A 26,153-nucleotide genomic window follows, 5' to 3' on the forward strand; every position below is an offset into this window, starting at 1 on the left:
CAATTAAGCAATTATTATGATCTACATTTAAAAATATTTCAGTATTCTAGAGATATGTGATTGCATCCTACCTCTGACATTTACTAGTTGTGGATCCATGGGCAGGTCACTTAACTTTTCTGACCTCTGTTACCTCATCTATGAAATGGGGACAATACCTTTAGTAGCTGCCTTCTTCAATGGCTATTCCAAGTAGCAAATAAAATAATACAGTTATCCCTTCCACATCACAGGGGTGAGGAGCATGGCACTCATGTAATCTGGAAAATCCACATAAAATTTTTTGGCCCTCCTTTCATACTAGAAAAGAAGTCTGAATTACTATGGTATTAAAAGATAAAATATGTTGATATTACACAATACCATACACATATTTTATGCATTTCTGAGTTTCTAAACTTTTTCTGTGTTGTCTGCTGGTCTTTGCATCTTGTCTGTGGTTTCTACAAAACTCCTCCAAAATTCTCATTTAATTCCTTATATTGACTTACGATATATCAAAATCATGATAGGGGGAAAGCCATGATGTGGAAGGGATAAACTGTATATGTAAAGAGCTTTGTTAAACTTAAGCCATTTAAATTTTTTATTATTTATTTTTTGCATCGGAAGACTATTAATAATTATTATTTCCAGTCATCCTAATCAGTTGGGTTTTCCTCTACTAATACAAGTCCCGATCTCTCTATGACTTAATAAAGTCATTAATAAAGGACCTTTGAGATTTACCATGGCTGCAACCTTCATTCTTGTGCAACCAGTCTGTTGATGGAGCTCTCTGTATGTGGCTAATAGACATATCATTCATCACTTAGCTCATACATAGTGCCTTTCCAGGTTTATAGGCCCTGCCAAGGTTTGTGATTAATTGGCATAGCCATTAAGAATTCAGCTGTGATCACCTCCATGCCACAGTAAGGCCCTAGGGCAGACTTTTAGAACAAAAAAATTAGAGTTAGCAATTATAAAAATTTTATGCTAGTTTGGTTTAGTTCTGAAAAACCAAACCAGGCCTAAAAATAAAGCTAAAAAATTTTAAGTATGAGTTTTATTTTTTTTAACATACTATATATTGTTATTTTTTCACATACTATATATAATTTTCATCTATAGCAATGACAATAGTTTAAAACTCTATTTTTAAACCAAGCAGGACATTAGCCTTCTCTCTTTTCTCTTGCATTTCACCCCATGGTCAGGAGTGTCATTTGCAACAGTGCCAAACACAGTCACTTTGTATGGATACCCAATATTGGATTGTCTCTGGAGAACCAGGACCCACGAATACTTGGAAAAAACAAACAGGGCAGACTATAGGCATAGGGTAACTTATAGTAAGAGAGATGGGGAATTTATGGGAATTACCCAAGTTTCATGTTCTGGTTTAGCTCTTTTATGTTGCGAGAGGTTCAGAAGGTGCCAACTTTATCTACAACCCCACCTTAAGCTGAGAGAGCAAATGTGAGGATAGAACATTATTTGATATATCTTAATCTATGTGAATTTATTATTTGTCCTTTCTTATTGTGAAACCTGGAGAAACTAAATTAAACTAAACTAAAGCAACTGCTTCAGTATAGAACTGCAATTCACGATTTGACTAAGGAAAGAGCAAGAAGGGAGAAGTTGCAGAAAAACTATCCATTGCTGATTAGCACTGAAGCATGGTCATGATCAACATCTTACCAAAGAGCTGGGAATCAGGGAACCCTGGAAGTAGGAATTTGGTGGAATAGTCATTCTAGAACATGGATTTGAGCAGGGCAAGAAGATGAGCTTAGAGAGAATTCCTCAGTTAGGGGCAACAACCACATGGATTATAGAGAAGTTAGAGTCAGGTGTACATGTAGGTCCATTGGGCAGGAAAACATACTTCACAGAGAAGGGCATGTGTTAATAATGGAGTAGTGGATTCATTTCAGCAAACCAGAATAGAGAGGATAGGCCCAAAGGGAGAAGTAAAACAGACATAAGGAATTTCTAAAATCTCTGGGAAAGTATAATAGGTGGCTGCCCAAATTAGTATATAAAGGCCTGAACTCTAAGGGGGAAAAAAAATCACTATGAAGATAACAAAGGAAAAGTTTTCTTTTAAAAAAATTTTCTTTTACTCATTCAAAGAGTCAGGAATAAGAGTTCTCTCCTCCCAGGCTTATATAGTCAGCGACTTATAACGAGAGGTCTGTGGATAGATAGATCTCAGTGGAGAGTGGGAGTAGGGGAAAGTGGTTTCAGAACTTGGAACTTTTGACATTTTTATAACTATATTTCAATATAAGTGGTTTTCTTTATAATGCTATGTATTTTATGCTTTTAAAAGCATTATACTGAGAAGGGATTCATAGACTTCATCAGACTCTTAGAGGGGTCTATAATACAAAAATGGTTAAGAACCCCTGGTATAGAATGTAAAAGTCTTGTGATCTCCAGTTTTAGTTTCCCCTAAATGCCTCCCCATCCTCCACTTCTGACAGTGGTAAAATGCAGAAAATGATTCAGAAGATATAATCTGTAACCTTGTGACAGATTTTTCCCTATCAAATCCCTTTGCTGAGATCTGTCAGGAAAGGGAATGTGAACTTATATGGGCCTTTTTTTTTTGTGGTGGCAAACTTGTTATCTTGTCCTGCTCAAATCCATGTCCTAGAATGACCATCCCACCAAATTCCTATTTCCAGCATTCCCTGGAATTGCCTATGGAGTAACAGCACAATATGGCATCTAAGACTATACCAAGGAACAGCCATGACACAGAGAAATACATAATCATAGAATCTGGAGTAGGAAAAGGCTTAAGCAGAAATCTAACACAACTCATGCCTGAAAAGAAATCCCCATTACAATTTACTAAACAAGCTGTTATCCAACCTCTACCCAAAGACTTCCAATGAAGTGGAATCCACTACTTCTTAAAGCAATCCATTCCACTTTGGGGCAACTCTAATGGTTAGGAAGTTTTTCCTGATATCAAATCTAAATTTGCTTTATATACTTTCCATCTTTGACTGCTGGTTTTGCTCTGTGGGGCCAAACAGATAATTAGAAAATTCATATGGAGAAGTCAAGGCTATTACTTCTCTTTTATATGACAACCTTGCCATCCTTGTCCATTGTAAACACACTTCCTTTTTTGATGTCTGACAGTCATCTTGTTAATGATACATTCTAGAATTTCCTGAGAAATCAAAGTCAAGTTCACTGGTTTATAATTAACATACTTTGCTTTCTTCCTCCCCCTCCTGAAAAAAATTAAGATATTTGCCCTTCTTTATCCCTGTGGTACATCCCTTGTTTTACAAATTCTTTCATGTGTTACTGACAAAATCTCAGAAATTACATTTGCCAGTTCTGGCAGTAACTGAGAATATAGGCAACTTGAACTTATAAAAGGCAAACTCTCTTACCAAAGGGATACTCTCTCACAAAACCATACTTACTTCGGGTGTCAACTCCTTGTTAACCATTTAGTTCAGTCATTTTGATTGCAAAGGCTGTTCTTTATGGTTGTGGTGAGGATCAAATGAAACAATTTTTGTAAAGCTTAGCACAGTGTTTGGAACATAATAGGCATATAGTAAATGCTTATTTCTTGTCTTACTTCTTTGGCCAAGAATGTGGAAACAGAATAATTGAGCAGCTCTGCTTTCTCTTGGCGATTAGTTATAATTATACCATCCACTCCTAGCAAATCAAAAAAGTCCTTTCTATATCTTCTTTCCCCTTGAGCAATACAATTATCATTAAGACAAGTTACCGTGTTTCCCCGATGATAAGACACTGTCTTATTATATTTTTTGGACAGAAAAACACCAGAGGGCTTATTTTCAGGGGAGGGCTTATTTTAATGAACATTGACAGCAATTTTAATAAACAGCTCTCCTCCGCGGCACTGCTCTCAATGGCGCCAGCAAGCAAATCACTGGGGAAGAACAGGATGATGCGCTCACTGCTGCAGCTCTGATTGGATGCAGCTCGGAGCGCGGTGTGCATTTCACCTGGGGGGGGGGGACGGTGCATACAGAGGGTACCGTAATGTAGCGTGTAGTGCAGGGGATCACCTTCACTACAGCAGCAATCTCAATAGGGCTTATTTTCGGGGCAGGGCTTATTTTAGAGGAATCTTACACAGTAAGGGGAGGGCTTATTTTCGGGATAGGTCTTATTATCGGGGAAACACGGTATTAGCTCCTTTGAAGGACACTTGAGGAAGAATATACTTGATGGGCATTTATTAAGTTCTGTGATAAATGCTGGCAAAAAAAGGGCAAAAAATAGTCCCTGCCTTCAAGAAGCTTACATTCTATTGGGCAAGACAATATGTAAACAATTAGATACATAATATGCATTGTAAGTGGAAAGCACTCACGAATTGGAAGGCATTAGCAGTTGGGGTGGGGTGATGTTGGAACCAGGAAAGGTCTCCTAGAGTGGGGTTTGAGTTTTGAAGGAAGATAGGGAAACTAAGAGGCAGAGGTGAGGCAGTATTGTAGGTATGGAGGATAATTAGTGAAAAGACATTGAGAGAGGAACTGAAAATAGGTCAGTGTTGCTGGAACATAGAATATATAAAGAAGAATAAAGTATAAGAGGAATAAGAATAAAGTATAAGTGGAAAGGTAGGAAAAGGTCAGGTTATTAAGAGCTTTAACTATCAAACAGAAGAGTTTATACTTGATCTTAGGGGCACTAAGGAACCACTGGAATTTGATGAATAAGGACAGAGATGGCCTGGTCAGACCTGTACTTTAGAAAAATCACCTTCAAAGCTGAAGAGAAGATGGATTGGAGCAAGGAGAGACTTGAGGCAGATAGATCAGTGATACTATTGCAATAGCCATTCCCCAATTAACAAATAGTCAGAAGATATGAACAGACAGTTTGCAAAGGAATAGCCATATGAAAACTACTTCAATTCACTGATAGAGAAATAAAATTAAAGCAACTATGAAGTGCTGCCTCATACCTATCAGGTTGACAAAGCTGACAAAAAAAAGGAACGTGACAAATATTAAAGGGGCTGTGAGAAAAATAGGCACATTGATACATTATTGGGTCCAGACATTTCTGGAAAGCAATTTGGAACTATTTCCCCAAGTCCCTAAACTCTGTATCAGTAGTACCATTACTTGGTGTAAATATCCATAGATAAATAAATAAAATAAGAAAAGGAAACATTTGTACAAAAATATTTGCAGCATTTTTTTTTGTGGTGGCAAAGAATTGAAAACTAAGAGAGTGACCATTAATTAGGAAATGGCTAAACAAATGATGGTATATGACTGTAATGGAATACTAATGTGCTGTCAGAGATGAAGAAGATATGGCTTCTGAGAAACCTAGGATCACTTATATGAAATGATGCAGAGTAAAGTGAACAGAACCAAGAGAACTGTTTATACAATAACAATATTGTAAAGACAAACAGCTTTGAAAGACTTAAGAACTCTGATCAATGCAACGGGTCTGTGATTCCAGAAGCCAGATCATGAAGCATGTTAACCACCTCCTGGCAGAGAAGCGGTAGATTCAGAATACAGAATAAGATGTAAAAAGCAACCACTGCTTTGTCAACTCTGTAGTTCAGATGTCTTTTTTCTTTATGGGCAACACAGAACCAGGGAAGCTACACTCAATTGAACCAACACCGTATTCCTTCCATGCTGTAACTTACAGTTACTTGAGGAAATCCATCTTCTCCCTTCTCTGTCCTTTCAACTGAGCTTGCCAAAATTTAGCCTTACTCTGCCCCTTCAACTGTTTGTGTCTCTTCACCTCTTCCTCTACTCAAACTACAAAGAGATTCTCTCTTTGTAAAATATTCTCATGGTACAACAGCTTTTTATTTGTAAAATGAGTTTGTTGTTGAGAACTAGTAAAAAGAAGCTCAGGGGTTTAGTTTGGGAATGAAGTCTTGAAAACTTTGAACAATGTATGAACTCTTTGGAAGGTTTCATGAAGATGGAAGGTTTCTAGAATGACTAAAGAATAAGTTTGGGGTTGATGATTTAAAATTAAAAATTAAGTTTTAGTAATGTGTGAAGTGCTGGTGGTAAGATCAAATATAGAGACTCAAAGGTTTTACTGGGGTCTGTTTACTTGGGATGGAGGGGAAATGTTGCAAAAATATTAATATCTATTTTTGAGTCCCCAAACAGAAACTTCTCCAGTTGTCAACAAATCTAGATAGAATGGTTTGGGTAAGCTATGTGTCCTTCCCATTCCCAAACTATGCATTCAAACATAACCATGGGAAACCACCCTTTTCCAGACCTTAGATAATGCAACCTGAAGCTGAGGATACCTTTGAGAGACCCCGTCAGTTGGGGGAGGAGGAGCTTTACAACATGAGTCTGGCAGGCTCAGATCAGAATAGATATACCACAAATAAAAGAATGGAACAAGATTATGATACGGGAGCACAAGTCTCTTGGAGGATTCAGCAACACATCCCATCCTTATAGCTTAGTATTGATCCCAGAAACATATTAACTATATATTAAACTATAACATTACAATTTGGAAACTGAGCTCTTTAGAATAGTTTACTTGTAGAGTTATTAGGTCTACATAAAAATTAATATGAGTTCAATGGCGGTCATCCTCAATGAACTAATTACAAGGATGAAAAATGTCATTAGCTACCACATAGGTAATATAAAATGATTTATGGAACAGGTTGCATATTGTTTCATGAGTTGTCCAACAATTCCCCAATTCCAAGCATGTTCTAGTAATCTTGTAATTCACTGACTATATCTAGATAATTTAAGAATCTCAAGAATCTCTGTAAATGATTTTTAAAAAGACTTATTTTGTTCTTCCTGGTTTAATGTATGTTCATTCAGTTTATGGTCAATTTGTAGGAAGATATGTGTGGAGTGGATACTTTGTGAAAGGAAATACACTATAAAATGATTATAAAGCACAATCTGGGGGCATTGGGCCACTTTAATGGCTTATGGCATCTTTTTCAATAGGCTTTAAGAATCAGGCATAGTGGAGCAATACCTGTAATCACAGCAACCAGGGAAACTGAGACTGACTCTCTTGAGCTTGGGAGATTTAAACTGCAGAAGGCTAAATGGCTAATTTGCTTTTTTTTTTCAAATTTTTCCTTTAATGCTCTTATTTAGTTTTAAAAATAAAATTTATTCTTTTTTTTTTCTAAGATTTTACTTTAGCTCTTCTAGGAATTCTTTTTGGGCTTGGTCCAATCTGCATTTCCCCCTCCCTTTTTGAGGCTTTGTTTGTAGATGATTTCATCATTGTCTTCTGAATTTGTGTCTTGAGCTTCCCTGTCACCATAGTAACTTTTTATAGTCAGATTCTTCTTTTTTTTTTTTTGCTGTTGTTTACTCATTTTCCCTGTCTATTTCTTGACTTTGGACTTTATGGGAAAGTTGGTCTCTGCTTGCCTCTTAGAGTTGGTGAGAGGGTGGCAGAATATCTAGCCTAAGTTTCTGTTTTTTATGTCCTGCTGCTTTCACAGATCAGTCTAGGGGCTTTTAAGTTTTTGGTGCTTCCAATGTAGTGTGATCTGGGTTGGGGTCTATTCACTGCCCTCCTAGTTTGTGCACAGAGCACAGACCCCCAGCTGCCTCGTGACTGCAGCCTCTCTACCCTAGAACTGCAATTAGGAACTGGGTAATGGGCAACAAACCACCCTGGAACTATAACCCAAAACTGGGTAATGAGCAACAGAGCTGCCAAATGGCATCTGAGCCTGAGCCAAATGCAAATATAGTGGTTGCCTTGGATCTCTTTCAGACTGGGTGTTCAGCCCCCTTACTGTCCCTGAGTGCCACAGCTGCTGCCATTGCCCCAGACCGCACTGCCATCACTGCTGGTGTCACTTTGGCCATCATGCTCTCATCCAACCCGCACCTCCATGTCCAGAGACCCCTCTTTCTGTTTTCTTAAGTTGTCCTGGGCTAGAAAAATGACTCGTTGTGACTTTTCGGTTTTTTGCACAGAATTTGGTTTGACATGTTTTTAAGTTGTTGTTATTGTTGGTATGTATGTTTGTGTGTGTATGTGGGAGGGTGTTGGGAGAATTTTGAAAAAATGCTAGTTTTACTCTGCCATTTCAACTCTACTCCAGGTGTCTAAATTTCTAATATGAGGTAATACCATTTGGGCTGCGGCTGAAGACCTCCATCATGTTTCATCACTTCATTAATAGTGCTCAGTTAGGTTGTGGCAGCATGCTCTAATGAGATCCCCATCATTTTCCTTGGCAACCAGCTCACCTCAGGTTCATGAAGTTGTGACATGGCTCTCCCAAAGACCAGTAGCTTCCTGAGGCCCTTAAATCAATCAATTTCTTCTCATTTGACCTTGACATTGGCAGGAAATACCTCAATTATGACTTGGTATATGCAATTTCCTGGCTCATCTGGTATAAATTCTCCTGTCTTTATGGTGATTTTTTTTTTCTAGTTGGGAATTCCTACCACAGTCCAGAAATTCTTATAACCTTTTTTCTAGGTACATAAGAGATGATTCCCTTACTGCTCTATTTTTCCTTGTACAAATAGGCCTTAGAGTCAGGGGTACTACACTGAAAGCACAAGAAAAACCCAAAAAAGGGTATAAACATAGACTTAGATCCACTGTGAGTCACAGTTCCATAGGCTCACAGTCCTTCTGTTGTCTACCTATTCCCTGACTCTATGGTGGCACTTCTCTGGGTCCTTAACCCTAATCATAGTCCTTTTCTGGCTAGGAGATCATTAGCTTGCATTTTCATCTTAATTAGGCTTGCAAGGTTATCATGAAGTTGTTGTTCAGTCATTTTCAGCAGTGTCTGACTCTTCGTGACCCCACTTGGGTTTTCTTGGCAAAGATACTGGAGTGGTTTGTCATTTCCTTCTCCAGCTCATTTTACAGATAAGAAAACTGAGGCAAACTGGGTTAAGGGACTTTTCCAGGGTCACACAGCTAGTAAGTGCCTTAGGCCACATTTGAACTCTGGAAGATGGGTCTTCCTGACTCCAAGTCCAGTGCTCTATCTACTGCACCACCTGCTCCATTATCATGAAGAGGGTCCCTTTAAATTAAGGATTCTTAATCTTTTTTCTTAACCTTTGGCAATCCTATGATGCCTATGAGCCCCTCCCCTTTTATCAAAAGCATACAATAAAATACATAGAATTTATAATGTTCATTATAAAGAACAGAAATTATGCTGAAATAAAGCTATCAAAATATTTTTTTAAAAGTTTACAGTTAAGAATCCCTACTCTAAGCTGTCTGTTAGTTTCTTGCTTAAGCCTTGACTCCTTCCAGCCCAAAAGTTGGCACAATTTGTTAAAGTTTCCACTCAGGAAATGGTTCCACTTTTGAAATCCTCAGTATTATTGTGAGCATATAATGACAATGACAAGATTACATGAAAGCAAAAAGTAGTTTTGTTCCTGGTATGTTTTACTTATCATTTCTCTGTATCACTCCGCTGAAGGAACTGTTTAACTCCATTAATATTTCACTCTCCTCTGGCTAGGATTTAAATGCCAGTTCCTACAAATGCCAGAATTTATTCCTCTTGCCTCTGGAACCTATGAAGAGACATAGTGTCAGATCTGGGCAATGATCTCATGGTTGCTGTCTTGATGGGGAAAGTGCCTGAATGTAGCTAAGATTATCCTACTACTACCGTGTTTCCCCGATAATAAGACACTGTCTTATTAAATTTTTTGGAAAGAAAAACACCAGAGGGCTTATTTTCAGGGGAGGGCTTATGTTGTCCTGCCTCAGCTCTCCTCCGCGGCACTGCTCTCAATGGCGCCAGCAAGCAAATCACTGGGGAAGAACATGATGACGCGCTCACTGCTGCAGCTCTGATTGGATGCAGCTCGGAGCGCGGCGTGCGTTTCACCTGGGGCGGGGGAACGGTGCATACAGAGGGTACTGTAATGTAGCATGTAGCACAGGGGATCACCTTCACTACAGTAGCAATCTCAATAGGGCTTATTTTCGGGGGAGGGCTTATTTTAGAGGAATCTTACACAGTAAGGGGAGGGCTTATTTTCGGGATAGGTCTTATTATCGGGGAAACACGGTATTACTACTCTACAATCACTGCTTAAGAGTTCCCAGAAGGGCTTGACAGGTGAACAGGTTAAAGTAATACTTGAAAGTAAGGGAGAAGCATTGCCTTCATGGCTAGAAGTATTGTCCAAAGTTATGGCCTCTCATCCAGGCATCCTTATGGCCAATGGGGAGGTTGGTGAGAAGTTTCAAACAGAAAGGAATGGTGGATTTGTGGGTACTCATCTTGTCATGGGTTGTATCCTTGTGGTACCTGTTTATCTAAACTCCTGTGTCACCTGCCTCTGACAGTAGAAAAGACAGGTGGTGCATTTGCATCCATGCTCCACGGAAAATGTACACTCAGATCAACCTTCAGAACATTTTATCTTTTCTCGTCAAGAAATGCCACTGTCAGGGCGGCTAGGTGGCGCAGTGAGTAAATCGCCAGCCCGGGAGTCAGGAGGACCTGAGTTCGGTTCTGGCCTCAGACACTTAACACCCACACAAAAAAATCTAGCCATGTAACCTTAGGTAAGTTACTTAACCCCCAATTGCCCTCCAAAAGACAAAAAAAAAAAAAAAAAGAAATGCCACTGTGAGGCACAAATAACTGAGTCAGAGGAAAGAATATCAGTGTGTCAAATATGGTGGCAGCTATTGATTCGCAAGGGAGGTTTTTTCCAATACTTTTCCAACTACCCTACTATTGCAGAATGGTAACCTGTTTAAATAAGACTGATAGCACAGCATCATTGCAGCCATTCCTTAAATGGTGCTTAGTGCAGGGCTTGGTATACATGGTAGGTTTTAATAAATGTTTGTTGATTGAATAGACCATATTTAATTATTCCCCATCAAAGGCACAGAATTACCAAATGATGCTTCCCAGAAGCTGCTTGTCTTTCCTGCTCTAGAATCCAATCCAATTCAATCCAATAAGCATTTATTACACTAGTGTGTAGAAAACATGGCTTGGGTTTATAAAATGTGTGTCTCTGACTTTAAGTGCCACGTTCAATTCAAACTAAAGTCTTGAATTTTGTGAAGGTTTTGAAGAAGGAAGGGAGAGTGCAATGAAATGATCATTGGGCCTGAAGACCTGTTTGAATACAGGCTCTGCCACTTAGTAGCTCTGTGACCTTGAGCAATCTATTTCATTTCCAGGTGTTTCAACTGTAAAAATGAGCTCAACAGCATGTGAAAATGAGTTTTAGTTCTTTATCAGTTTTGTATCCTGGATCCCTTCAGCAGTCTGTTGAAGCCTATGGCCCCCTTTTCAGAGGTTTTATGCCTACTCTCATAATTAAGGAAAATGCTAAGTTTCAGGAAGAGAGGTTACTGAAAATAAAGGTGTAACTTTTTTTTTAGCCCATTCAAATTCACAGACCTCCTTCTGGAATCTGTCGACCCCTACTCAAGAACCCTTCTCTGATCTGGAAAATTTCTCTTTCTGTGGAAATTGAGGGGATGTCCATCAATTGGGGAATGGCTGAACAAGTTGTGGTATATGAATGTAATGGAATACTATTGTGCTATAAGAAATGATGAGCAGGAGGGCTAAAGGGAAGACTTATATGAACTGATGTAGAGTGAAATAAGCAGAACCAGGAGAACATTGTACATAGTAACAACCACATTGTGCAATGACTGACTTTGATAGACTTAGCTCTTCTTGGCAATTCAAGGATCTAAGATAACTCCAAAGGACTCACAATGGAAAATGCTATCCGTATTCAAAGAAAAAACTTTGGAGCACAAATGCAGGTGGAAGCATACTATTTGCTCTCCTTTTCTTTTTTTGTTTTGTTTTGTTTCTTCTTTCTCATGGTTCCACCCCTTGGTTCTAATTCTTTTTTATATCATGACTAATGTGAAAATATGTTTAATATGAATGTATAAGTAGCACCTATGTCAGACTGCATGCCATCTTGGGGAGGGGGGAGGAGAAGAAGAGGGAGAAAATTTAAAACTCAAAATCTTATGGAAGCGATTACTGAAAACTAAAAATCAATCAATTACTTATTAAAAATAGAACATCGCTCTTTCTGGTTCTAACACTCAGTGATTCTGTGATGATCTGATACTGTACATAGGTTAAATGCATTTAACAGGATTTAATAGCAGAGATGAATTGGTGTGTTTAAAGAGGAAGGAGAGGCACACATGAAGTGGATAGAAAGCTGGCCTTGAAACCAGTGAGACCTGGTATCAAGCAAGTCCCATCTCTGACACATATTGTCTGTGTGACGGCCTCAAGTTGTTTAACTTCTCTGTGCTCTAGGCAACTCATACTAAGTTTCAGAGGAGATGCTGACCTGCATTGGTAAACAGATCTTCCTTACCATGTGTCCCCAATGCCAGGGAAATTGCAAGTCTAGTCCCCATCTCTATAACTAAACTGGCTTTTATGTCAAATTTTTAAATTATCTGTTTTCCATGTTGTTCTTATTCAGGGAATGCAAATCACCAACAACTAAAGACCTTCAAGGACAAATAATAGCAATAAACTTGGACTAACCCTTGGTGTATAGCTAGGCCAACAATAGGTTCTCGTTTTCATTCCAGTTACATTCGAAGGAATACCATACTTCTTGTCAAGTTTTATGAAATCCTTCTCTCTCCTCAAGTAAACAAGACCTGCTGTTAAAATGACTATTCCTTCTTCTATCAAGCAAACAGCTTGTATATTTTTCCTTTCTTCATCTGTCAGGATGTTGGGGGGTATTCTGATCCTCTCCGAAGTATTGAAGCTGTCCTTTGTAAAAAGAGTCTCCCAATGGGAAACTGCTACAAGAGTTGCAGGAAAACATGGGAACCAGTCAAAACATATGGCTTCTTCACTTTGCGTTGTCATTGTTACGTAATGAGGATTCTGACTGAAAGTCAGGAAAATATAATCCACCAAAAACATGGAGTTTGCAATAAAGCAGTCTTGGAAAGCTATTGAATTCCCTTTGATTAGCATAAAAATATTACTTTTTTTAAGTGGTATATGCGTTTCCCAGATCCTAAAAACAGAAAAATGAAGCCATGATTACTGGTAACAATAGAAAGATTCCTCTCTACCTTGTCCTGTCCACCCCCACCCCCATCTTATAAATGGAATATCCATTATAAATAGATTAACCTTACTAAAAACAATCATTTGAAGTCACTTCTCTATTCATAAATCTGCAGTGGTTCATCATAGCCCACAGTTAGATCCTCGATAAAATTGTCACCTATCCTTCTCCAACTCTGTGCTGCAAACTCAAGCCCCATTTGCTCTATCAATACTTTCTTGATTACTCTAGTCATCAAGTTATTCTAGTAACTCTAGTCAACACTTGTCTTTCTAAAGTTTTATGGCATTTATTTTAGTATTTAATCATAGATTACTGTAGAGCTTGGCTCAAAGCCTAGAAAGGCTTGCTGGTACATACATAGGTGTGAAGACAATGACATGTGACATGTATACATCTATCAACTATCTACATATCTATTTATCTTTCTATAATAAAGGCAGGAATTTGAAGAAAAAAAGAAATTGAGTTGTGGGGTAAGTCATTGTTGTTGTTCCTTTGCCTTTTTCCGCCCCACCCACCCCAATTCCCATTCATTTGTATCAGAGACCAAAAATTAATTTCAAGACTGGGAAAACGAGTGGTGTGCAAACCAAGAAGACCCTGGTGGTCTGATGAAAGAGAAGTCCCTAAAATATCTCTCAAGCAGTGTAGTTTGGCCAACAAGGACCAACAAGATTTTTTTTAAACCCTAAAGCATACAAAGTATTGGGATAGATATGATGCCCTTGGCGACCAGGAAGTGTAGATTTAAAAATAGGCAACACCTTTGGATGTTACTTCACTACATGACTGTTAACTGTATTTCAAAAGAGTGTGAGTACTTTTATTTTGTTGTTGTTTTTTTTTTGGAGGGCAATTGGGATTAAGTGACTTGCCCAAGGTCACATGGCTAGTTTTTGTGTTAAGTGTCTGAGGTCGGATTTGAACTCAGGTCCTCCTGACTCCAGGGCTGGTGCTCTATTCACTGTGCCACATAGCCACCCAAGGACTTTTATTTTGGAGAAGAAAAGTCTGGCATGTCTATTGCTCTGAGGATAGACATAGTCTCTTATCAGGAACAAAGCAAGCTAAAGTTTTCCCTCAGTATGTGGGGATTTCATTTTCCTAAAACCTCTAAACCCTAAGATAAAAAGATGGATTGCAGAAACTGCTGTCTTAAAAAAAATCTCTCTTCTGAATTCAAACAACAATAACAACAAAAGTCATTTTTATACACACAAAACACAAAAAGACACTCTATGCAACTGCAACTCTCCATTTCATATCCTTTTGCTTAAAAAAAAGGATATAATAAATTATACATTCAGATAACTATTTCAGGAAAGCCTAAGCCACCATGCTTCACTTGATACCCTACTCTGTGGTTGTCTCTCCCACAGTTTTGTTCACCATCTTGCAAAGGTAAACAATGTTTCTTCCCCACCCCTAGTTCTGGGTAGTTCTGGGTCAAACAAATCAACTTTACTATTGTTCCATGATGAGATATGTCCCTCCATATCCTTATGGTCTCACTTACCATTCCTTTAACTTTCTGGACCAATATCCCACCCCTGGTCACCACTCTCCTTTGTGTATTGTCTCTCCCATTAGAATGTGAGCTGAGGGCAGGGACTGTCTTAGCTTTTGTATTTGTATCTGCAGCACTAAGCACAATGATTAGCATAAAGTAAGTGCTTAATAAAATTTCTTTCTCATTCATTCACTGGGGGCGGCAGCGGGGCAGAGGATGCCAAGGTTCCATTATGAACTGAAGGACTTCCACAATTCAGGTGAGGGCCAGTAGTTTTGTAGCAAAATGATTGCTTACTAACCTCTGATATCACAAGTGTCAAGGTACTGGCAGGTATATGGGAGATAGCCAACCCACTGTCAGTGATATAGTAAGGAAATGTCCATATAATGGATGGATGTTAGGTAAGAAGAAGGAGCAAGTCTAGAACAGAAGCAGCCATTAAGATGGAGGCTTAGCTTTTCCCCCCACTCCTATAACATTATATACATATGTAGATATGCATAGTTTTTATATATAGTAATATGTATATACATATATATATATGTGTGTGTGTGTGTTTCTATATTTGAAATTAAGTTTTTCTAAGCTTTTTTCACCAACCTCAGATCATTCTAAACTTTAGCATGCCTGTGTTTATGGGGACTATGTTCTCTTACAAACTTCACTGTGCTGTTTCATTAAATGCTTTTGCTTTTGATCTTGTGTTTTCTGACAAACTAAAAGAAAAAGAAACCCACTAGTGGGAACTTGTGAGCTATTATTTTGCGTGCATGTATACTTGTAGAGGATAGCTCTTTTGGGGACCCCACATGTGATGCACATTGTGCACTTTGTTGTGTTAAAAAAGACTAAGTCTTTTGTATATATTTGTATCGTATATTGTATTGCATGTTGTATATATTTATAGCCATAGAGACACATGACTAAACTTTATTGTGGCCTTCTGGTGGTGGCAGGGAGTGGGAGTTAGAGGGAGGGAAAAAAAAACCAAAGTAAAAACGTGAACAGCAAAGAACAAAAGAAAACTCACAAGGAGGCAAAGAAAAGATGGACAATTCTCAAATAATGGGTATTATTTATCATATAGGCTTTCTTGAAATGAAAAATTATTACATATTTTGAATCCTCTCTTATGTTCTGCTATGCATATGATATGCTTTTTTCTTCTTTCTAACTTTGTATTTAAGTTCCAATATTTAAGTTTATGATGTATTTTTGTTTTTTTTTTTCCTCTATTCCGTATTTGTGTTCTGGCATTTGAGTCTAAAATAATTTTTGGGCTTAAAATAATTTTTTTTAAAAGTTGCTATCCATTTCCCAACAAGGAGGTGATGAACTTAGGGTATAGACTGAGAAATATATCTTTTGGATATAGCTAATGTGGGAATTTGATTTAATGAGGCATTTTTGTTATAAGTTTTCCCATCCTCCCCCCACTATTGCAATTGTTAGGGGACTATTAATAGTCCCACATTATGTTGTTGTCATTGTTTAGTCATTTTTTCAGTCATGTCATCAAAAATTCTTTCCTCATCTTTTGTTTTCCTCTCTTCCTTGGTGTTCTTGTCCATGTCCATGCCTTTACTTGTCCCCTCTCTACAGAAAATTCAGAAATCTCCAGCTGTAATAGTAATGGAATTTAAAGATTCCCCCGTATTGGCTTGGTTTTTGGTTTGTGTTAAAAACCAGAGCTTGTTAATCCCACTTGTGGGATGGACTTGTAGATGTGAAAAGAGAGTGCTGAACTGGGAGGAGCTGGTGACATAGATTTGGAGAGACACAAGAGAGAGGCAGAAGAACTTTTTGGAAGCAGCACCCTTTTGGAGGCAGAGAGAGACTGAGAGGATTGCTGAGGGCCACTTTGAATTGCCCAGGACTTTTGAGACCTGCCACCCAGAGCTGCCAAAGACTGAGGAGACATGGCTGTTATGCTGGTACTTTGTCTGTCTGTTTTGATGTTGTTTTGCCAGATTTGTCCACTGGTGAAAGATAGTCCCGTTGTTGCAGAAGTCTGGGAACCTTTCTGTTGGTTCAGAGCTCTTGAGACTGTTCTGCAGACAGAGAGTGAATACTGTCCACTGATGAAGGACAGTGCTGTTGTTGCAGAAGTCTGGGAACCTTTCTGTTGGTTCAGAGCTACTGAGACTGTTCTGCAGACAGAGAGTGAATACTGTCCACTAGTGAAGGACAGTGCTGTTGTTGCAGAAGTTTTGGGACCTTGCTGTTGGTTCCAAAGCCCTGAAGAATGATTTTCTTGTTGTATGTTTACAGAAATCCTGGAAGAGGGTTTTGCTAATGTTTTCAGGGGTCCTAGGACTGTTCTACAGACAGAGGATGAATTAATGAAGAGACTGGCAATGTATCTTGTGGCCTTTCTAAGCTTTGTCTCCCCAGGAACAAAGATTGCTGAGAACTTGCCTCTTGTCAAGATGAAGAAAAGACCTCCATTTGGGTATCAAGTGCTGTGCTTAAACTTGTTGTAACTCTGGGGTAGATTCAATTGTGATCCAGGGGTGGGGAACTTTTGACCTTTTTGTGTTCTATGATTGAACAAATGAATGTACTTTACTTATGATTAGAAACTAATCTCCATTTGAGAAGAGGGGCTTTGTGATGGACTAAATGAAGGTACAGCCTAAGGGTGGAGTAGTATTTAGAACAGGGACTTTGTAATTGATTGAATGAATGTAAGGTCTTGGGGTGGGGTAGTACTTGGAGATTGTTTAATCACACTTAGCTGTATTTTGAATGATGTCATATTTTGATCATCTCTGTTCTTAATTTGTCACTGAATAAAATGGAGAGCACCTATGCTGGTATTTTGAACCTTGGGAAGTTTCCTTTTCTTGGCATTACATTACACCAGCCCAGAGCATTCTAAATGTCCAACTGTAAAGTTAGTTTATCTTCCACCCAAAACTTACCCTTTTTCCAATTCTCTATTATTATGACACCACAGTCCTTTGAAAATCATCTTGAACTGTCTTCTCATTTAGCCACAATAACCCATCTGGGGGTTCTGCCAATTCTACCTCTGCAAAAATTGTCACAATAGTTCTGCTGCTCTTTACCCTTGTAATCATTATAGTTCAGGCTCTTATTATCTTTAACTGTGACTATTCTACCAGACATCTAACTGTTCCTTTTACTCCTAGTGTATCCCCTTTGCAATCTATCCTTTGCTCTCCTTTCTGCTTCAAATCTTAAATCTGTTATTCTTATAGTTAGCACTACCCACAATGTGACTCCAACCTGCCATTCTGGTTTCATGTCGTATGGCTGTCTTTAATGTATTCTACATTTTATTCAAACTAGCAGTACTCATTTTCCCTTATTGTTCTGCTTTCTCCCATCTCTAACTTTACTTGAGTTCTGTCCCACTACCATCCATGATAGTGTAAAAGGTAAACATGTGAAGGATCTAGTTTTCATAGTTTAAAAAATCTCAGGTATTGTACATGATATTATTTTAGAAAGGATCTGTGATTTCTTTTTTTTTTTTTTTAAGCAATCGGGTTTAAGTAACTTGTTCAAGGTTACACGGCCAGTTATTTCTGGGTGTGGTGCTGAGTATCTGAGCCCGGATTTGATCCAGGTCATCCTGACACTGGAGCCAGTGCTCTTACTCGCTGAGCCATCTGGCCACCCCTAAGCAATTAGGGTTAAGTAACTTGCTCAAGGTTACACGGCCAGGTGTTTCTGGGTGGGTGCTATGTGTCTGAGCCTGGGATTCGATCTCCAGGTCTTCTCAACACTGGAGCCAGTGCTCTTACTCACTGTGCTACCTGGCCGCCCCAGGATATGTGATTTCTAACAGTATATAGAAAGCTAGGTATGGAAAATCCTTCCATCAGTATAAATCACAACCCATCTATGACGGTAGATAAAATCTAGTGAGTTGCCTAAAGCACATGAAGATTGTGTGGCTTGCCTATGGAAGAGCCTGAGCCAGGATTTGAACCTCTTTCTGATTTCTGATTCTGAAAGTCTTTCTGATTCCAAATTAAGATTGTATCTTTAATATCATGCTTCATCTACAACATGCTGCTACCAGGTCTAAAATAAATCAAAAAACTAAAAAAAAAAAAAAGAAGAAGAAGAATCCAAGAAAAACAAGAAGAGCATGAAAAGAAAGTCAGCCAATTGGAAAAGGAGATCCAGAATCTTAAGGACAAAAATGACACCTCGAAAATTAGAATTGGGCAAAGTGAAGCCTGTGAAACTATAAGAGATCAAGAAATGATTAAGCAAAATATGAATAGTGAAAAAATAGAAGATAAAGCAAAACATCTTATATGAAAAACAACAGATTTGGAGAATAGATCAAGAAGAGAAAAGGCCCAGAATATCAAGAGAATTAATGAAAAGAAATGAAAGGGAAAATGACGTAGCTGTATCAGATCCTAAATTTTATTATAAAACAGGAATCATCAAAACTCCTTGGTACTGGCTAAGAAATAGAGTGCTGGATCAGTGGAATAGGTTAGGTACATAAGACACAACAGTCAACAACTATAGCAATCTATTATTTGATAAACCCAAAGACTCCAGCTTCTGGCTATTTAACAAACTATTTATTTAACAAAATATTGGGGTACATGCCCAGCAGCATGGTGGCTATGTCAAAGGTATGAACAGTTAATAGCTTTTCTCCCATTAATTGTCAGAGTATATGAACAGGCAGTTTTCAAAAGAAGAAATTAAAGCTATTTATAGTCATATGAAAAATACTCTAAATGACTATTGATTGGAGAAATGCAAATCAAAATGACTCTGAGATACCACATCACACCTATCAGATAGAAGAAAAGCAGCCTCATTATTTTAGAGTAAAACTAATTATGTTCCTACGCTGTCACTCAGTGGAAAAATGGGAAGAACAAGGAATAACTTGTAGTATTCCACAGGACAGTTCCAATGTAATATACAAATAATGAATTTGGAATTATGTGAGAAAAGCTATTAACTGTTCATACCCTTTGACATAGCCACCATGCTGCTGGGCATGTCACCAAGAAAGTAAAATATGAAAAGACTTATCTAATAGGTAGCAAAATATTGATAACACTACTTGTTTCGTAGCAAAAAAGAGGAAACAACGTATTGGCCTATCTACTGTAGAATGGTCCAACAAACTTATACAAATGTAATAGAATATCATTGAGCTCAAAGAAACACGGAAAGATTTCTATGAAATGATGCAGAGCAAAGTAAGTGGGACCAGTACAACCATATGCACAATGAATAAAATATGTAAGTTAAAAAGCAAAAGGCAACTGAGCTTCGAATAAATGCAATGACCAATACGAAATCAAGAGGTCAGATGAATACAGATGACAAATGTGGCACATGTTTATACATGTAGTTACTGTATCAGTTGCTTTTGCTCTGTTGTATTTAAAATTTCTTAGTTATAAAGAAGAGTCCTAGGGTGGGGTGAGGGAGGATCAATCAACCAACTCTCTCAGGATATTGCCATTTTGGAAACACTGAAAACTTGTAGACCCCAAGAACTAGCTCTGAAAACAGTAACACACCAAAAAAACCTGAAGCTTGGTACAGTGCTTCCCCAAACCCAGGTAAATAGGGTCAAACTTTAGCATAAAGTTCAAAGTGAAGAAATAGGCAGTGAAAATAAGCAAACAACAACAAAAAAACTTGATCATTAAAAAGTTACTATGGTGGCAGGGAAGACCAAGACATAAACTTAGAAGAAGGTAACAATGACAAAAACAGCTTTAAGCAAAGGCTCAAAGAAAAATGTTAATTAGACATAAGGCTAGCAAGAATTCCTGGAAGAGTTAAAGAAAGAGATAAAAATGGTAGAGGAAAATTTTGGAAAAGAAATGAGTGATACAAGAAAATTATGAAAAGAGGATTAACAGCTTGGTAAAAGAAGCACAAAAAAATTACTGAAGAAAATAACATCTTAAAAAAACAGAATGGGCCTAATGTTACAAGAGGTACAAAAATTCACTGAAGAAAAGAGCTCTTTAAAAAGCAGAATTGGCCAAATGGAAAAACAGGTAAAAAAGCTCACTGAAGAAAATAATTCCTTAAAAATTAGAATTGGGCAAATGGAAGCTAGTGACTACATGAGACTTCAAGAAACTTCAAAGTCAGAAGAATGAAAAAAAAATAGAAGAAAATGTGAAGTATCTCATCAGAAAAAAAAATGGCCTGGAAAATAAATTGAGGAGAGATAATTTAAGATATGAGAAGATGATACAAGTTACTCCTAAGAACTTTATCATTATTAGGAAAGTTAGAAGGAGTTTACATAAACAGAAAGCATGAGTATGAGTCAATTATGTTGGGATGATCACCAAAATAAAAAAAAACGTAGGGGTGAGAAAGGGGGATGTACTGGGAGAAGTGGGAAGGGAGAGGTAGAATAAAAACATTTTATAAGAGGTGCACATGGAAGAACTTCTAGAGTAAAGGGAAAAATGGGGGCGGGGTGGCAGGCAATGCTTCAACCTCACTCATCAAAATAAGTACAAAGAAGGAAGAAAACACACACACACACACACACACACACACACACATGCACACACACTAAGTTGGATATAGAAATCTATCTTGCCCAAAAGAGAAATAGGGGAGGGGGGGGGGAATATGGAAGGGGGATGATAAAAGGGAGGCAGTGGTCAGAAGTAAAACAGACTTCTGAGGAGAGAGACCAAAAGAGAGAAAAGGATAAACAAAAGAAAATAGGATGGAGGGAAATACACAGTAATCATAACTGTGAATGGGATGAAACTCACCCATAAAATAAGTGGATAGAATGGATTAGAAACTGAAATTCAATAGTATCAACATACTGTGTACAAGAGCCACACTTCAAACAGAAAGACACACACACACACACACACACACACATACAGATAAACAAAGGGTGGAGCAGAATCTATTCTACTTTTACTTGAGGTTAAAAAGGTAGGGGTAGCAATCATGATCTCAGACAAAACAAAAGCAAAACCAGACCTAATTAAAAGAGATAATCAGAGAAATGATAGACAATGCAGTAATATAAAATTTTTTATAGCGACTTTCCCTGATAAAGGTCTCATTTCTCAAATTTATAGAGTATTGAGTCAGATTTATAGAACTAAGAGCCATTCTCCAATTGAGAAATGATCAAAGAATATGAACAGTTTTCAGAAGAAATCAAATACCTATGTGAACTGATGCAAAATGAAGTGAGAACCCAGAGATCATTGTGCACAGTAACAGCAATGTTGTAATGATGATCAACTGTGAAAGACTTGGCTACTCTGATCAATACAATGATCCAAGACAATTCCAAAAGACTTAGGATGAAAAAATGCTAACTGCCTCCAGAGAGAGAGAACTGATGAACACTGAGTGTAAACTGAAGTTTTATGGAATATGGATTAATATTTTGCATGATTTTATATGTACAATCGATATAATTTTGTTTGCCTTCTCAGTGTGTAGGGGAGGGGTGGGAGAGAGGTAATCTGGAGCTCAAAATTTCAAAAGAAAAGAATGTTAAAAATAAATGAAAAAAATTTTTTTAAAAGAAGAAATTTCTTCTCTGGGTTTTCGCTGGAATATTCTCTCTTCTTTGGTACCATACCCTTGAATCTCTGATTCCAACTCGCTCTATTGCTTTATACAGGACCAAGAAGATGTGACCAAATCCCTTAGCCAATATGAACAGACATCCTGTCATACCTAGTTACGGAGCTATTCATGCTTAGGGAGAAAATAACATGTGTTCACACTTGACAAATCATGCTGTGGCATTCTATCACCCACTCAAGCAGAGTGGCTTAATTGTCTAGGTCTTTAAAGCCCTTCATAACATAACTACAGACTATACTTCCAGGCTTATTTCTCTGGATTTCTCCTCTCTTAGGCTGCTTCCCAGATAGATTAGTCTCCTTGCTTTTCCCCATCCATCATGCTCCATCTCCCATCTGTGCCTTTGCACATGTTCCATGCCTAGAATATGTAACCTCTTCACCTCAACCCATGCTTACTTACAGGCTCAGTTCATATGCTGCCTTCTATAGGAAGCCCTTTATGATCCTCTTAAACCTTAGCCCAACTTCTTCAAATTATACCGTGCATACATACTTGTCCAGATATATTATCACCCAGAGATTGCTTTAAAAAATCTTTGAAACCTAGTATAGTATCTTGCACATGTTAATGTACTTGGTAAATGCTTATGGGATTGGATCCCAATAGCTGATCTGCTAGAAGCATTTCAGAGACTTTCCTGAAATTTGCATTCCCAACTCTCCCCCATTATTTTGCAAAGGTCTATAGAAGTCTATATAACAAAAGAACTGAAATCAATGCAAGACTGCCTCATTTACTTATTCCTTCCCCAAACTTTGGGTCTATGTGGAGCATCTCACATTCGTTTCCAGGGTATAACCCTGCTGCGCTCCAAACAGCCTCCTTTCTAACTCAGGGAATTGTGAGTTAATCAGACAGGTCTGTGGGTAAATTTGGGAATCTTTTGAGACATGGGACATCCAATTACAAACACTATTGCCTGAAACATGTCTTTCAGCATGAATTCCTTCTCTCAATATTACACCATCAACTCCAAATTTGAATACTTCACATTTTAGTGAGATTTGGGAAGACTGATTTCTTTTTTTTTCTTTTTGGAGGGCAGTTGGGGTTAAGTGACTTGCCTAAGGTCACACAGCTAGTTTTTATGTTAAGTGTCTGAGGCCTAATTTGAACTCAGGTCCTCCTGACTCCAGAGCCAGTGCTCTATTCACTAAGCCACCTAGCTGCCCAAGATTGATTTCTTAGTGGGTAGAGAGAAGGTTCTCAGGAGGTAGGTATTTGAGTTTCTGGGAGATGTATCCCCAAAGAGACGTTGCTTGTGTGAGAGATGACTCATAGTGTCATTCTTTTAATTCTCTGTTACATTCCTATCTCTTCTCTATACTTTGTAAACCAGTTCAGTCTTGCAAGTAACTCATGACTTCCCCAAAATGATATAATTTGAAAGAAAACTATATTAGGCCACTTCTGATTGGGCACTTCCAAATTTGGTGAAAGTAAATAAATAATGAAGGATTGAAAGTGTTTTGTGCCAATTGAGAGAGAGACAGACAGACAGACAGACAAAGACAGAGACAGAGACAGAGAGACAGAGAAGGGGAGAGGGGAGGTGGAGGGAAAGACAGAGAGAGATAGTATGTATATGGACACACAGGTTTGGGGATAGATTGCTTGATGGAGAATTTGGTTAATTGAGCAAGAGAGTGTGGGGAGAGGAAATGAACACTGAGTAAAGAGAAGCAGTTCTCTTTGGCTAGTATAGGGAGTGTTCAGTCTCTACTATGGCCACTGATGGGGTACCTGGGGTCTAGATCAATTTGTGAAACCAACTTGTAAAACCAGTCTGAAATTGTAACTGCAATTTGTCCTTTCCCATCCTTGAGCTCTGCCCCTTCCCCCTATCCCACCCTCCGCCTAGGCAGCACCCTGTGACCCCTTTGTTCTTACTTAATCTCTTCATTTCTTCTGGGCCTGGCCCACACCCTCCTTTATCCTTGCCTCTTGTCTCCTTAGACCTGGCCCAAATTTTTTTTAAACTATCTATTCACATGCTCCTCTTGGTCAGCTCTGACCTTTGTCTATGCACTGAGGCCCCTCCCATCTGGCCAGCCCTGACAATGGCAGCCCTACCCTTTAAAGGTAAAAGCATGTACCCCTCTCACTCGCAGGTTCCCTAAAGGACGCTTTCCCACTTCTCACAGAAGCCTAACAATAAACTTCTACAACTCTCACTCCAATTAAGCCTGAGACCTTGAATTCTTTTCAGACGCTATCGCAGGTTTTCTGGTCTTAGATAAGATCATAATTCCTGCTGAACTTATTGGGATTCCATCCCTCATCAGCCACCACTACTTTTGTCCAAGATTAGATAGCAATACCAGAGCAAGAGGCATGCCTAACCAGTGGCAAACTTCCCTGACTTGGAATTCATGCCTCTACTGCCTTCCTGTCCAAGAAGGCAGTATATCTTATCCAAAATTGCTTTAAGTTCATTTATAATTTCTGATTAAATCAATACTGTAATTCTGAATTACTTTATTATAAAGTATCATCAATCATAACTGCTTTTGATTTTTACATTTCATTACTTGTGGCTTGTTTTGGTTCACTGGTGAGAGTAAATCACTGATAAATTCTGATACTGGTTTGCGATCAGGAGTGATATGAAGAATGTTATTGATTTATTAGTTTTAATAAATGTCCCAAAATGGATAAAGATATGTCTTTATCAATTATGATTGCTATCTGAGAGGGGACTGGGCTGTCAGGTCACATTAACTTTTCCATTATTTTCCCCCCTCTCCTCAGGCATGTATAGAGAAATCTCTTGGTAGGGCTATCATTTAAGAATAGTAGATAGGTAGGGAGGAGAGGAGAAAAGGAATGTTTAGACCAGGCTGACTAAGGAGAGGGGTCAGAGGAGGAAGTAGCCTCTCATTTTTACCTTCAACCAAATCTCCAAACTCTCAGAGCACAAATGCTACATTATGTAATTCTAACCTCAGGCAAGCTTGGCAGTTTCCTGAAGGATAGCTCTGACACACCCTGTGCTGTGTGTGTGTATAGAAAAATTTGACTCCTGATTGACTGAGAGAAGCAGAGAACGAAAGAGAGACCTCTAGGGAAGCTTTGGGTTTTGAATGTTGAATGAGAGGATGGCTCTTCCCTAGACCCCTCCCCCCCAGTTGTAAGAATGATTGTTGTTTGTCTTTCATTCTCCAAGAGGACCAATGACACCAGAAAGGCGATGTCTTGACTTGCAAGTGAATTGAATCTAAGTGAGGCAGGGCTGTTCGAAATCATCAGCCTCACTTTCTCATCCAGTCATCTGGGTCCAGTGACAGGATATAGATTAGGACCACTAGAGATGGCCCTGGATGCAATGGGAGACCTTGGCCTTTTTAAGCTAAAGTCTTTCCCAAGTCGTAGTTTGTTAGAGGCAACACCCATTCAGTAATTAAGGCTAGGTAAGAAATGACCAAAAATGACTTCTTTTATAGGAAGAGCTGGCAACCTGATATATCCCTTGATTCTCAGTGCTGCACTTCTAGATAAGGTTAAAATTCAACTTCTTGTGTGAGATTCTTCAAACAGCTGAACTGAGAGTTCATCTTTTTCTCAGGTTGTAGAGCTCCCCTTCACTCTTGTGTTTTCTTATCACCTAAACTAAGCTATATAGCTTTTCCAATTACTGTTTTATTTCCTTTGATAAATGTTGCTTGATACCCAGATTGTCTTTTTTTTGTAATAAGAATTTGATGGGGTCCTCTAAAAACAAAATCATACCTCTAGACTGGAAAAATTTGATATGTAATATATCCTTTTAGCTCAATACTACTCTTGAATATATATTTATATATTTGTATCTATATTTCTCCATATACATGTATATTTACATATGTATGTATATGTCACCCAAGTCATAGATGTCCTCCTTATTGCCAAAAAGGAAGAACTCCAGTCTTCTTGAGATTTATCTAAAAATC

At 38.3% G+C, this 26,153-nt stretch overlaps 1 protein-coding gene across 1 annotated transcript in view; it reads right to left on the reverse strand.

Annotated features, from left to right (window-relative positions):
- Nucleotides 1-26,153, reverse strand: part of CATSPERE (catsper channel auxiliary subunit epsilon) — a 199,715-nt gene that overhangs the window by 75,069 nt on the left and 98,493 nt on the right. Inside the window, exon 9 of the mRNA XM_069069156.1 lies at nucleotides 12,551-13,040. Coding sequence (XP_068925257.1) covers nucleotides 12,551-13,040 — 490 coding nt within the window. The remainder of the gene's footprint in view (nucleotides 1-12,550; nucleotides 13,041-26,153) is intronic.

This window comes from Petaurus breviceps, unplaced genomic scaffold, assembly GCF_028583685.1.
Source record: "Petaurus breviceps papuanus isolate PSGF00001 unplaced genomic scaffold, PetGlider_PUasm1.0 90778, whole genome shotgun sequence".
Taxonomy (NCBI): domain Eukaryota; kingdom Metazoa; phylum Chordata; class Mammalia; order Diprotodontia; family Petauridae; genus Petaurus; species Petaurus breviceps.